This window comes from Castanea sativa, chromosome 4, assembly GCF_040712315.1.
Source record: "Castanea sativa cultivar Marrone di Chiusa Pesio chromosome 4, ASM4071231v1".
Lineage (NCBI taxonomy): Eukaryota > Viridiplantae > Streptophyta > Magnoliopsida > Fagales > Fagaceae > Castanea > Castanea sativa.
The window spans coordinates 8,341,822-8,354,029 of NC_134016.1; the positions used below are offsets into that span (position 1 = coordinate 8,341,822).

General features: G+C 37.0%; 1 protein-coding gene across 2 annotated transcripts; it reads left to right on the forward strand.

Annotated features, from left to right (window-relative positions):
- Positions 1-1,089: 1,089 nt before the first annotated feature.
- Positions 1,090-10,078, forward strand: LOC142631665 (protein TRIGALACTOSYLDIACYLGLYCEROL 2, chloroplastic-like). 2 transcript variants are annotated; one of them, XR_012843638.1, is made up of 6 exons: positions 1,090-1,231; positions 2,366-3,065; positions 3,217-3,546; positions 6,832-6,947; positions 9,363-9,470; positions 9,571-10,078. XR_012843638.1 is itself a non-coding variant. In XM_075805896.1 (6 exons), exons 2-6 carry the CDS (start codon positions 2,550-2,552, stop codon positions 9,661-9,663), a joined length of 1,146 nt encoding a protein of 381 aa, XP_075662011.1. In that variant the 5' UTR covers positions 1,090-1,231; positions 2,366-2,549; the 3' UTR covers positions 9,664-10,078. The 2 variants fall into 2 exon arrangements, 1 of the variants encoding a protein (XP_075662011.1); XM_075805896.1 differs by having other exon boundaries at positions 9,380-9,470.
- The last annotated feature ends 2,130 nt before the right edge of the window (positions 10,079-12,208 follow it).

A 12,208-nucleotide genomic window follows, 5' to 3' on the forward strand; every position in this document is an offset into this window, starting at 1 on the left:
AATAAAATATTTTCAATAGTTTTGAGGGCAAAAAATGAAAATTTTAAAGTTTAAAGATAAAAACGAAATTTTTGGTAAAGTTCTGAGACCAAAATAATATTTTACCCTTGATTTTTTTGTGGGTTTGTTAGTTTAGTTTGAGGGTTTGTGTTCACTATGGATAAGGAAAATGTTGAAAGAAAACTCATCATGACAGTGATAATGGTTTGAACTAGGGCTGTCCAAACAACCCGCAAGACCGACCCACCCGGCCAAACCGACCGGAACCGAACCGTCCGCCGCCCGATCCGACTACTCCGGCGGTCGGCGGCGGGTCCTCACTTTACAAAACCGATTCCGGCGGATCGGGTGCGGGTCTCTTCCTCCAATACCCGAGCCACCCGACCCGACCGCCATATATATGCTAGGTGATCTAAAATCTTCAGTTCTCACTCTCAACTCAGCTCTTCCTCTCACGATCTCTGCTACCCTTCGCCGATATGACTCGTCTTCGATCTATTCCTCTCCATCGTCGACCTATGCCTCTCCATCGTCGATCAGCGCTCTTCGTCGTCGACCTCCGCTCTTCGTCCCAGCTTGTTTCATCTCTTAGGTTCGTTTTGCTGTGGATTTGTGGATCTGTTTTCTGGGTTTTGTTCTTTGGATTTGTAGATGTTTTTTGGGTTTTTGTTCTTTGGATTTGTGAATCTGTTGTTTAGGTTTGTAGATCTGCTCTTTGGGTTGTAAATCTGTTGATTTTGTTCTTCAGGAATCAAACTTTAGTGTTTGATCTGTGTATTTCGGTCGAAATCAAAGCCGACCGCCGCCCGTCCGCTCCCCGATCCGACCCGACCGGTGGCTGTTCGCGGTCGGCGGCGGGTCTGAAAATTCTCCACCCGATCTGACCGGGTCGGTTGCGGGTTGGGCACAAACCCGACCCGGACCGACCCGTGGACAGCCCTAGTTTGAACTTTGAACCAGACCCGAGTCACCCAACTAAAAAACCAAAGAGGGTTGAATAAAAAAAATGCGGGTCCCATTTCCCACTAACCATTCCTATTAAAATTACCAATACACTCCCTCAAAACCTTCAAAATGACCCAACTCTCAATACTTTACCATTTTTGCACGTTTATGTTTCCTCTAGTAAATAAAATCATCAAAAACCTCGTTTTGCTTTGTCCCATCTGCGAGAAAATGCAAATGACACTGGAATAAAAAATCCTCAGACTCCTCGAACCCTAGCTCAAAGGTAAAAAAAAGAACAAAAACCCATGTCCCCATTTTGAGAATGGTTTCCTATTTCAAGAGTTATATTGATTTTAATGGGTTTTGTCTTTGTTGGGATTGGGATTGGGATTTGTTGCCTGCAAAAATTTGAGACACTCAAAGATTTTGGTTCTTGTACTTGGGTTTGTTTCATTTTTAGTTGAAAGTGGGTCTTGATTTTGAGCTTGCATACTGTACCCATTTGGGACATATTGTTTATCTCCATTACTGTGAGTGGGTTGCTTAACTGGGTTGATTTATCTTTTGTTTTGATGAATTCCAATCAAATATGTGTTCATTATGTTGTAAGATTAGAGAAAGTAAATGGCAAAACAGAAAGCTCAATTTTTTTTTTCTTTTCAATTATGTTAGTACAAACTAAGTGTAGTACTGTAGTTCAGATGAGTGTGTTTTTTTAGTTGTCTTTCACATTTCCTGAAAATTTTCGGTATTCAAACAAAGGGTTATTTAGGTTTTGAATCTAGTAGATTTTGTGGGATTTGTGTGATTTTAGTTATTTGGTAATGTCGAGATGATTTATTTATTTACTTAATAATTTGCAACTCTGGATTATCGTTGAATCTGATTAAAACAAGTGGTTTGAAGATATGTAATGTAAGCATTGTTTGATTTATATGAAAATTTTGGGAAAATGGGGGGAAGTCCAATGCTCTGTTTGGTTGCTAAGAAAAATGTAGGAACAATTGAGGGAAAACAGTGTTTGAAGTAATAGATTGTGGTTGGTTAGGACATTACCTTACCTCTGTGCAACTGATCTTAATGCTATTGCTTTGCTAACTTGATGTTTTGTAATTTTACTTATTTATTTACTTTCAGTTTCAAAACAAAAAAAAGAACATTGGAATCTAATTACTTTCCCTTTTCTATGCAAAAATTATGAATTAGCTTTTATCTTTTAATTTAACTAAAAACAACTTACATAAAAGCTTACTTTCGATATTTATTTTAACTTTTTTAACATGTTTTTGTTAACCAAATTGTGCATGAATGATTTTTCTATCAGTGTATGCCTATTATAATTGACTGAATTTTTGTTCCATTGTTAGGCTTATGACAACTATTCCTGATGAATCTTTTTCCCCCCCGTTGTTTCTAGGGTTTGTTTTGCAGTCCATGGAATTGGCCCTGTAGAAGTTTCAGCAGTTTTAGATTCATAAGAAACCCCTTTTTAGATTGTTAGAATTGGCTCAAGAAGTCAGCATTGAGAACAAGTAGCGCGGAGAAATTTTCTGCAATCTCAGTATTGGTGAATCTTTTCTCCATTTAGGACTGTGCATAAGATGGTTGGTAAATCTTTTGTTCAGGTCTCAACATGCCCAACAGTGCTGTCTTCATCATTGATTACCCTCCCACCTAGTTCTTCAAATTGCTTGCCTTGTCTTCCGTCAAGACCATGCAAGAAACTCACCAGAGTAATTGCCATGTCTGCTGATGCAGGACATAGCCAGCCATCCTCTTCAACAAAAAAGAATCCGCTTGCAGTTGTTTTGGACGTTCCTAGGAACATTTGGAAGCAAACATTACGGCCATTGAGTGATTTTGGTTTTGGACGTGGGAGCATTTGGGAAGGTGGGGTGGGGTTGTTTCTAGTATCTGGTGCGGTTATTTTTGCGCTCAGTTTGGCTTGGTTGAGGGGATTCCAAATCCGGTCTAAATTCAGGAGGTACAATACTTTCTTTGAATTTTCCCAGGCTTGTGGTATTTCCACAGGAACACCCGTGAGGATTAGAGGGGTGACTGTTGGCAATGTCATACGCGTTAATCCTTCCCTGAAGAGTATTGAAGCAGAGGTTGAGGTGTGTTTGACTGCCATTTTCTCATTATGGTTATGTGATTTTACTTATGTTTCCATCTTACAATCAAATTCTGGACTTGTTGTTTTTGAAGTTGATGCGATCAGGATTTTATTTGGTGTGGATCCTACTTAATTTTTTCACCTGTTTGTAGGTTGAAGATGATAAAATAATCATACCTCGGAATTCCCTGGTTGAAGTAAACCAGTCAGGTCTTCTCATGGAAACCATGATTGATATTACACCTCAAGATCCAATACCAACACCTTCAGCGGGGCCTCTTGACAAAGAATGTGTTAAAGAGGGTCTTATCTTATGCGATAGGCAGAAGCTGAAGGGATATCAAGGAGTAAGTCTGGATGCTTTGGTTGGGATATTTACCCGTATTGGACGGGAGGTGGAGGAAATTGGTGTTGCCAATACTTATCAGCTGGCTGAACGAGTATCTCTAGTTGTTGAAGAGGCAAAGCCACTACTTACAAAGGTGTGATGTGCCTTTCTTATTATTTTATGCTCAATTTATGATGAGTCTATTCTCTTGAATAAATTGTTGAAGTGAATAACCATAGGCTATCTTAGAGTAGGAAGGAGGAAAAGTATACTTAAACTAAGTGGTTTGGTAATAACTAATCAAAACTGAGCCTCACTATCTAAGTTTTTTTATCGCTTATGTGCACCAAGCTGTTTATTATTCATATCACTTATGTGCACCAAATGAGCTAGTTCTTTAAAGAGCTCATGTAATTACTTAGAGCACAATTATTTCCCTTTTTTGTGAGTGATCTATGGCTGTGCAACCTTTGGAAACATCACTGATACAAGTTTGTTAATTAAGATATGCTGGACTACGACCAATATGCTGGAAGGCAAAGGATTATAGCGTGTGTATAAAGTAATTGTAAAAAATTTAATAGAGAGAAAACTTAGGGACATTGGCTTTAGCCATTTGGCATCCAACATAGAGAGAGAGAGAGAGAGAGAGAGAGAGAGAGAGAGAGAGATTGGGCCTCTCCTTGGATTTGTACAAATGAGGGAAGTTCTTGCAAAATTAAAGAAGTAGCTCATTGATGTGTCCAAGCAGTAATCTTACTGAGGTTATGAATGTATCAAGTGTATATGGATGTCAATTCAAGTTGGAACATGAACTTTTTAAATTTTTGATAAGTAGGTACATAAACTTAAAAAATTCTTTGAATGTTTGCTAAGTAAGAATTGAGCATTAAACTAACAGAACTAGAACTATATTTTTATTATGGGTCCGTTTGGATAGAACTTATTGCTGAAAACTGAAAACTGAAAACTGAAAACACTGTAGCAAAATAATTTTTAAATGTGTAAATAGTACTGCGGGACCCATTTTTAATAAAAAATTACTAAAAACGTACATGAACAGTGCGCGCACAGTGCGCGGTTGGCCCCCCCCCCCCCCCCCCCCGCAGCAGAAGAAGAAGAAAAAAAAAAAAACAAAACAAAACGCAGACGCAGCATAATAAGCTGGATCCAAACCAGCACTATATATGTAAGCCAATGACAATTTCATGTGCATTAACAAAACCTGAATTCTTCTGGATATTTTGCTTGAAATTAATATTCAGTGTGTGTGAGTGTGTCCTGGTGAGTAACTTCATAGTTCATACAATCTTTGGTATTCACCAATGTATATTATTTTATTTTATTTTTCAGTTTCAACCTTAAAAGAACATGTTCAAAATAAAATTCAAATCATTGGTGAAATTGTGAAGCCTTTGTGAAAAAAATGCTGTGAGATAAGCATATTTTAGAGTGAGTTGCATCTTGTTTTAAAGGAAATCAGCTGGGAGGAATTGTTTCTTTAGTATTGAGTGTTACACGATGTTGGTGGACACCAATCTTTTTTGTAAGTGGAAACTTCTCATTTCTCAAATTTTAGTATTAGGAGAATGTAGCTGTTTTTTTTTTTTTTTTTATAGGTAATCAGAGAACTATTATTAATGAGTAAATAAGGAAAAGTACAAGTTGTTCATGATGATGAACAACAAGAAAAAAATAGAAAAAACAGAAAAACAAAAAAGAGGGTAATCAGGAAACTAATCTAAGGGAAAACATAAACTCAGAGAGAGAAGAAAAATTAGTAAAACCCCAACAACGAGACCACTCAAAAGACTACGCTGGCATAAAACCTTTAACTCATCCAACGTCTTCTCATTGTCCTCAAAGAAGCGACGATTTCATTCCAACCAAACAATCCACATTAAGCACCCTGGAATCAAATTCCAAATGTTCGAATTATACTTCCCAAGCCATTGATGCCAAGAAGATAACAAATCTTGGCATAACCCAATGAATACCAAAAGCTTGAAGCATAAAAGTCCATAAGGTATGAGTAATAGGACAATGAAGAAGAAGGTGGTCCACCGACTCCCCATCAAAACAATACATACAATACGGATTTGCCAAAGGGTGACTCCTTAGATTATCCAAAGTGAGAATCCGATCATGAGCAGTTGTCCACAAAAAGAAAGCCACTTGCTTAGGAACCTTTAGTTTCCAAACACCCTTTCAAGGAAACAAAGAATTCGGAGTACCCCGAATCGCATGGTAGTAAGACCGGGTGTCAAACTTACCATCATCTTTTAGCCGCCAACAAAGAGTATCTCTCCTATCACCCTGAGGAATACGAGTTTGGATAAAATGAAGTAGAAAATAAGATGTAGCTAGCTCCCAATCTTCAAAAGCTCTATAAAACCTTAAATCCCACACTCTAATAGTACCCCCTTTTGGAATCCACAAAACCTCAGAGATACAAGTATCTTTGGCAGCTGAACACACATTGAGCTCAGGATAGTAATCTTTTAGGGTATTATCACCAATCCACCTATCATGCCAGAAGCGGATACGAGTGCCTTCACCCACTACAATTGACAAATCTTAGAAAAGCTCTCCCACCCTTCATGAATGCTTCTCCAAAGGCCACATCCATGAGTCCTCCTGCAAACATTAGTACTCCACCCCCCTTGACCCTCACCATATTTTGTGGAGATAACTCTCCGCCAAAGATGGGTAACTTCATGACCATATCTCCACAGCCATTTCCCTAATAAAGCTTGATTAAACGACACCACACCTGACTTTGTTTGATCTAGAACTCTGATTCAAAGCATGTCAATTTGTTGCTGCAGTTAATTTGTGGGAATAAAAGGACTTGAATTTAATGTTCAAAACTCATCTAGTAAAAAAAAAAAATTTCCATTTTTATGTTCAAAAGTCATCTAGTATGTTGCTTTATACTTTGATTGAGTAGCTGGATGGAAAACAATTAGATGGTGTGTGTCATGTTCCTTTCTGAAGTTCTGAATTGGAAAAATATGTCAGTTGAAGTTATTGGTCATAGCATACCACCCCTATGAAGGCAATTTTACTTTAGACTTGCTTTCAGTTTAGGTTATCTGGTCCTCCCAAACTAAGTTTTATCTTCTCCACATCTGTTGCAAGTGCCTCCTTGTCATTAAGCCGTAGCAGGACCACATCATTTCTTGTGAGGGCACTGCATTCTAGCAATGCCTTTTTATATCTGATAAATATAAGTTTTAAAAAGGTAAGGGTCAGAGGCAAGTTAGTAATGTACGGCACTGTATTTTGTGCGTATGTTTACTTTTCCAAAAAGAATCATTGTGTGAGTTTATGTGCTTGTGTCCTACGTAAATGGTTCATAAGTTCATATTGACAGTTGTTCTCAGTATTTTATGTATTTTAATGCAGAACTATTTTATTTGTTGTAGTGATGTTTCAGATCAAAGCCATGGCTGATGATATTCAACCTTTGCTGGCTGATGTTCGTGACAGTGGTCTGCTAAAGGAAGTTGAGAATCTAACCAGAAGTCTTACACAAGCGTCTGAGGATTTGAGGTGAGTTATTGCAACCTCCTTTAGTCTTTATTTTTTTGGCTGCAGGGTCTTTTATCACTTGGATATATTTTAGAAGATGGAAACTAACAGTCAAAGGCCCCCTCTTAAAAAAAATAAAAATGCCACCAGAGAGAGAGAGAGAGAGGGAGATTTTGTTAAATTACTAGTCTTGGTTGAGCGAGACCTTGGTAACGTCTGTGAATATCCAGACCTTGGTTTAAGTCTTATTGTTACTTTGACACCTTCATCACCTTCTTGGTTCAATATGATGAGGCATGTCATGACAAGTCCTGAATTGTGATACTTTTATGTATAAAATTATTAATCCAAGCTTAGGTTGAGAAAATGAGACAAAATGCTATTCCTAAGCAAGCCAAGCTTGAGTCTCAAAATGATAACTTTTTTGGGGCTTGTTTTTGTACTAGCCCATGGTATTGTTGGGCAATAATTTGAAAAATGATGACCACCAGAAAACCAAGAATTTCTCAAGGCAAGCTTGCCTTACCTCAACTTAGACATAAGAAAATCAAGAAGCTCCAAACCTCTCCATGAGCTAAATGTGCCAAACTTATCTAGCCTTTCTTCTCATACTTGACTATCAGACATAATTTTGCAGCTCATGCTTGGCTTGCTTTTGAGCTAGTTATGGGATTAAGTCGAGCTGCATTTTGTGTAGGTCTAACAATGACGCTGCCATGGAAGAATAATTTGTTATTACTTTGCAAACTTGTATATTCAAGATATATACGAGTGGAGTGAGATTGAAGTAAAAGTATATTCAAGATGAATTTGTTCTCTTTTGTTTTTCTCTTTCTTGTGGTACAGTTAATGACTATTGTTCATATAGCCCCTAAACACTATATATTTCTCTTTTTTCCTTCCTAATAAGAGCCCCAAATCAAGTTCTTTGCCTCTCCTATCAAAACCCTATACCCACCATAATAGGCAAATTCTCAATTTCTCCTATGTCAATCTTCTCATGTCTTGTTTCACCAACTGCTTGATGAAATTTCTTATTCAAGATGGTGGTCACCAACAGAATTCAAGGTTTTAGGTTTTTTCATAAAATTTTGTAGAAACCAAGAAAAAATTGTAACAACTGAATGAAAGGGTGTGTTCCATAAAAGCAAAGCTAGAAGATTTGTATACTATGTGAGTAAATTTGGAGAAGCCGATGTTGCTTTTTGGAAAAATATCCTGTTAAAACAGAAACGATCAAGAACTTAGATATTCTAAATTAGACCCAAGTTTATCTACACTCTTGTTGGCAAACATTACACCCGTTCCCCCTTCAAAATCTGATGGATGCAGCTGTGCCAATTTGCTACCACATCAAGGTGCTGCTTTAAAGAGAGAAATCTGTCCTTGCAATTCACTACTTGTCCGTTTCAAGAACAGTAAAAAGAATGCATTACATGGACAATGGAGACCACAAATGAGCAAAGGTGAGTATAAGGCTGATTATGGAAAAGTCAAGACCAAGGAAGATATTGATGTTGCTATGGATTAATTCAAGAAGAATTTTAAGCTGAAAAACCTTCCAAACATTAATTTTTAGCATTCCAAACAAATTTAATGATACCGCACCCCTAAAAAAAGGATGGAGGGTAAGGTTGTAGGTTCAAAACCCACCAAGTGGATATATAAACTTACCAATATATATATAAAATAAAAAATTTAACCATGTTTCATAAGAGAAAAATAAGACCTAGGATGCTACTATTACTTTAGTATGGATTTGACTTTGAGAATAAACATGGTTTTAGAAACTGAATCCTTTTGGGTTGGGTTGGATAAGATAACTTGTGAAACCTGAAAATTGTAATCCTTGATTTTGGATCTGTACTCTTTATGTTTCCCTAGAAAAATATTGTTGACAATCATTCCATTCCACCATCCCGATTCACATTTGTCATAATTTCCATTAAACTATCTTGACCTGTTCCACCACCATTGCCACCACTACACTACCCTTCGCACCTTTACACTGTTAGTCTAGGATACCAACATAACATCTAGGTTATACACGTTATGGCATAGATTCTTTTGGACTGCTGGTTGCTTGTCCATCATAGTTGTCCAGTAATTTTACCTTAAAGTGTGCGATTTGGGTATCTGATCTCAATGTATTTTAGAATGACCTTGATCAAATTTCAGTAGTCTTTAGACTAAATGGCATCTCTAACCCCTATAAATAGGCTTGGAGGGTGAAATTATCCTCGGGGGGTGGGGGTGGGAGATAGAGAGAGACAGAGAGAGGAATGACTTTGTCCATATTTCACTCTTAAGCTTGTTCAAGTTCTTATTTAAGAATGCTGGAATGTGATTTCTGTGCATGACCTGTTATGAAACTAGGACTGTTCATAAGATGTTGATCTCTCTGTCTCTCTCAGTTACTGGCTTACTTTGGTTTAGTGTATATTTTTCTGCAGAAGGGTGCATTCATCAATTATGACCCCTGAGAACACTGAGGTGATTCAAAAATCCATTCACACCCTGATTTTTACCTTGAAGAACATTGAGGTGAGATCCTTTTTGCAGCTGCTTGCTTACTAATTGCAGAAGTTACAAAGTAATTTCTTGCGCAAATTTGGTTTATTTATTTATTTTTTCACCATTGTAGAATATAAGCTCTGATATTTTGGGATTCACGGGTGATGAGGCTACAAGACGGAATTTAAAATTGCTTATCAAGTCCCTTAGCAGGCTATTGTGAAGACAAAGAAAAGGTGGAAATAGGACGGTAGCTTACAGTGGCAAATTAGCTGATTAAAAAAAATGCTATCCTCCATTTATCAGTGGGGAGAAACCGTAGTGTTGCTCCTTAAGTTTTTTGTTTTTGGGTAGCACAAAAGCATCCAACGCTATACTACATTGTTCCGTTCTTTGTCAGAGTGGAAATGTCAATATGAGTTTTGTGGACTGTTTATCCTTTCCCTTATTAGCAGTGAAAATGTTAATGATTTTCAGTGGAGATTATGTTTGTTACTATAGAAAACATTAATTTCAAGTCGAAAATTGGACACCTAAGTGTATCTTGGAGGATCCATTTGTTTCCATCTGTTCAGTTCTTTTAGCTTAATAAAATACAAAGAACTCCATGGCACTTATCAGAAGTGTTCAGCCAGAAATATGTTTGGCAGTATGTAATTGTCCATTTCTCCATGTTGAAAGCTTTTGGAAGTATATCATGTTAATTGTGCCTGTCAACTAAAGACTAATTTCAGATTGTGACTGACTTACCAGTGCACCCTAAAAATGTATGGATCCTATTCTACGATGTCTTTTATAAACTCATTGACTGGCTAAATATTTTGGTGTTGATTGCCTCCTTTTCCTAATATCTTCCGGTGACTGTTTGTTCTCATTATTTATTTTATTATTATTATATTTGTTAATGTATACATCACAAGCCAAACTATTTTTTGGATGTGTATAAGCTATGTTATACGAAATGTTAAATTTCAGTCGGCATACCTGGTCCACTGTGAATCATATCCGACCTTTGATCATTTCTTCAAGGTGTATAGCTTAACCCGGATATGTACCCCCACCTTTATCTTATGGTCCACACATAGCAGCCAACTTCACTGATTTGCTCTGCCTTTACTTAAATCTTGCATTGGCTGTCATTCTGGTTTGTGATAGGAATTGGCAGTAGATCTCCCCAAAAAAGAAAGTGTCCATTATTTCATTTGCCTTGTTAAGCCCAGCCCTTGGGAGACTTTTAAGACCCACTCTTGAATCTCAAATTTTATAAGTTTATTTTTTTAATTGTTTAGTTACGATAGGATGGATAGAATTTAAACCTTGGATGTTTCCGTTCAAAATACAAAGAGCTGAATAAATTTCAAATTGTTTAAAAAGAAAGAATGAGACTACTCCCTTTGAATGATTTGAGAAAGAGAGAACATTTGTTAACTAAAATTTTTAAGAGATCGTCTGTTAGAAAGTTTGTGACGCCAATTTTCTAATGGTAATAAACTTGCACTTCAAATCTCGATATAAAAAGTTACAAGCAGGACAGCATAGCAACCCAAAATAGTTTTTTATCAAAGTTTTCCCATTTTTAAGCCAAGTGTTTTGAGTCGAATTTCTCTAATTTCATGAGATTTCTCTCGTTCCAAACCCAATTTCAGCTCATGAATGTTCACTTTAAGATGGAACCAAACTTGCTTTAATAAAACGATTGGATTTTTCGCTAATGCTTGGTCAAACTCAAACAAACTTGATCAAAGTTGGTCAAATTTGAGATTTGGCCATAAATTTATAGAATTCATTGTTTTGATTCTTAATCAATGTGAGTAGGCCTGTTTGGACCTTAATCAACCCTTTGTTAAACTTGATTAAAGTTGGTTGAAATTTGTCAAACTTGTCATTTGGCATCTTGAGCGTTTTTCTCTTCTCACTAATTTTTCATTGTTTAGTGAAATTGACTGGATGTCTTATTTCATCCATTTAGACTTTGGTCTTCAAGAGATATTAATGGGCTTTATGCTTAAGTACCTTTATGGCCCAAATAATTCAATTGGCTTGTAGTTGGGTATTTTCCCTTTGAACCGATTGTGTAAATTAATGTGTACATATGGTCTTTCGTTGAGGAAGTTCATTACACGATGAGAGAAATAATGTAAATAGTGAGCCTAGATCAATGAAATAGCAAGATTTGGGCTTTGAGCTTGTTCTGCGAAGTGAGGAAAAATAGTAGATCAAGAGTCCGATGTAGAGGAAATAAGAATGTTAGGCCCAATCTATAAAGTCGAGAAATAATGTGGGTCATAAGCCTATCCCATGGATTGAAGAGCATTATGGGCCATAAACCCCATCCAAAAATATGTGGATTCTTAGTAAGGAAGCTCAGTTCATGTGGTTGTGGGCCTTTTTGGGCTTTAAAGAAATTCCACCCAAAACCCATCATTTCTTTCTTGTGTAAATTAAATTAATTAATGTTGATATGGAGAGGGTTACTGATAAAATCATGTCACGTGGCTATTAAAAAAGAGGCCTCAACAAGGTTTTACCTCACTTGGTAAAAATACAAGTCTGGCTGATATGGCCCCCGCATCCTGGCTTTGTGGTCTCTCTCAGAAGTAGCATCTGCGGTCAGCTATGCTATAGCCAATCGGCCATCCATGCTACTACTCTAACATTGTGCCAACCAAGTTATAGAGAATTTCTCTTAGTTCCTTGAAGTACGTGCTTTTTGAAACATTGTTCCATGGTTTGTGGCAATTTTGCCCACAAAGTTAGTACCCCAAGCA

What these genes read in the sequence shown, in the direction of transcription:
- LOC142631665 (XM_075805896.1), top strand. Translation starts at nt 2,550, where the DNA reads ATGGTTGGTAAATCTTTTGTTCAGGTCTCAACATGCCCAACAGTGCTG. An exon ending in GTATTGAAGCAGAGGTTGAG is followed by an intron (nt 3,066 to 3,216) that starts GTGTGTTTGACT and finishes ACCTGTTTGTAG; the next exon opens with GTTGAAGATGATAAAATAAT. An exon ending in TTACCTTGAAGAACATTGAG is followed by an intron (nt 9,471 to 9,570) that starts GTGAGATCCTTT and finishes TCACCATTGTAG; the next exon opens with AATATAAGCTCTGATATTTT.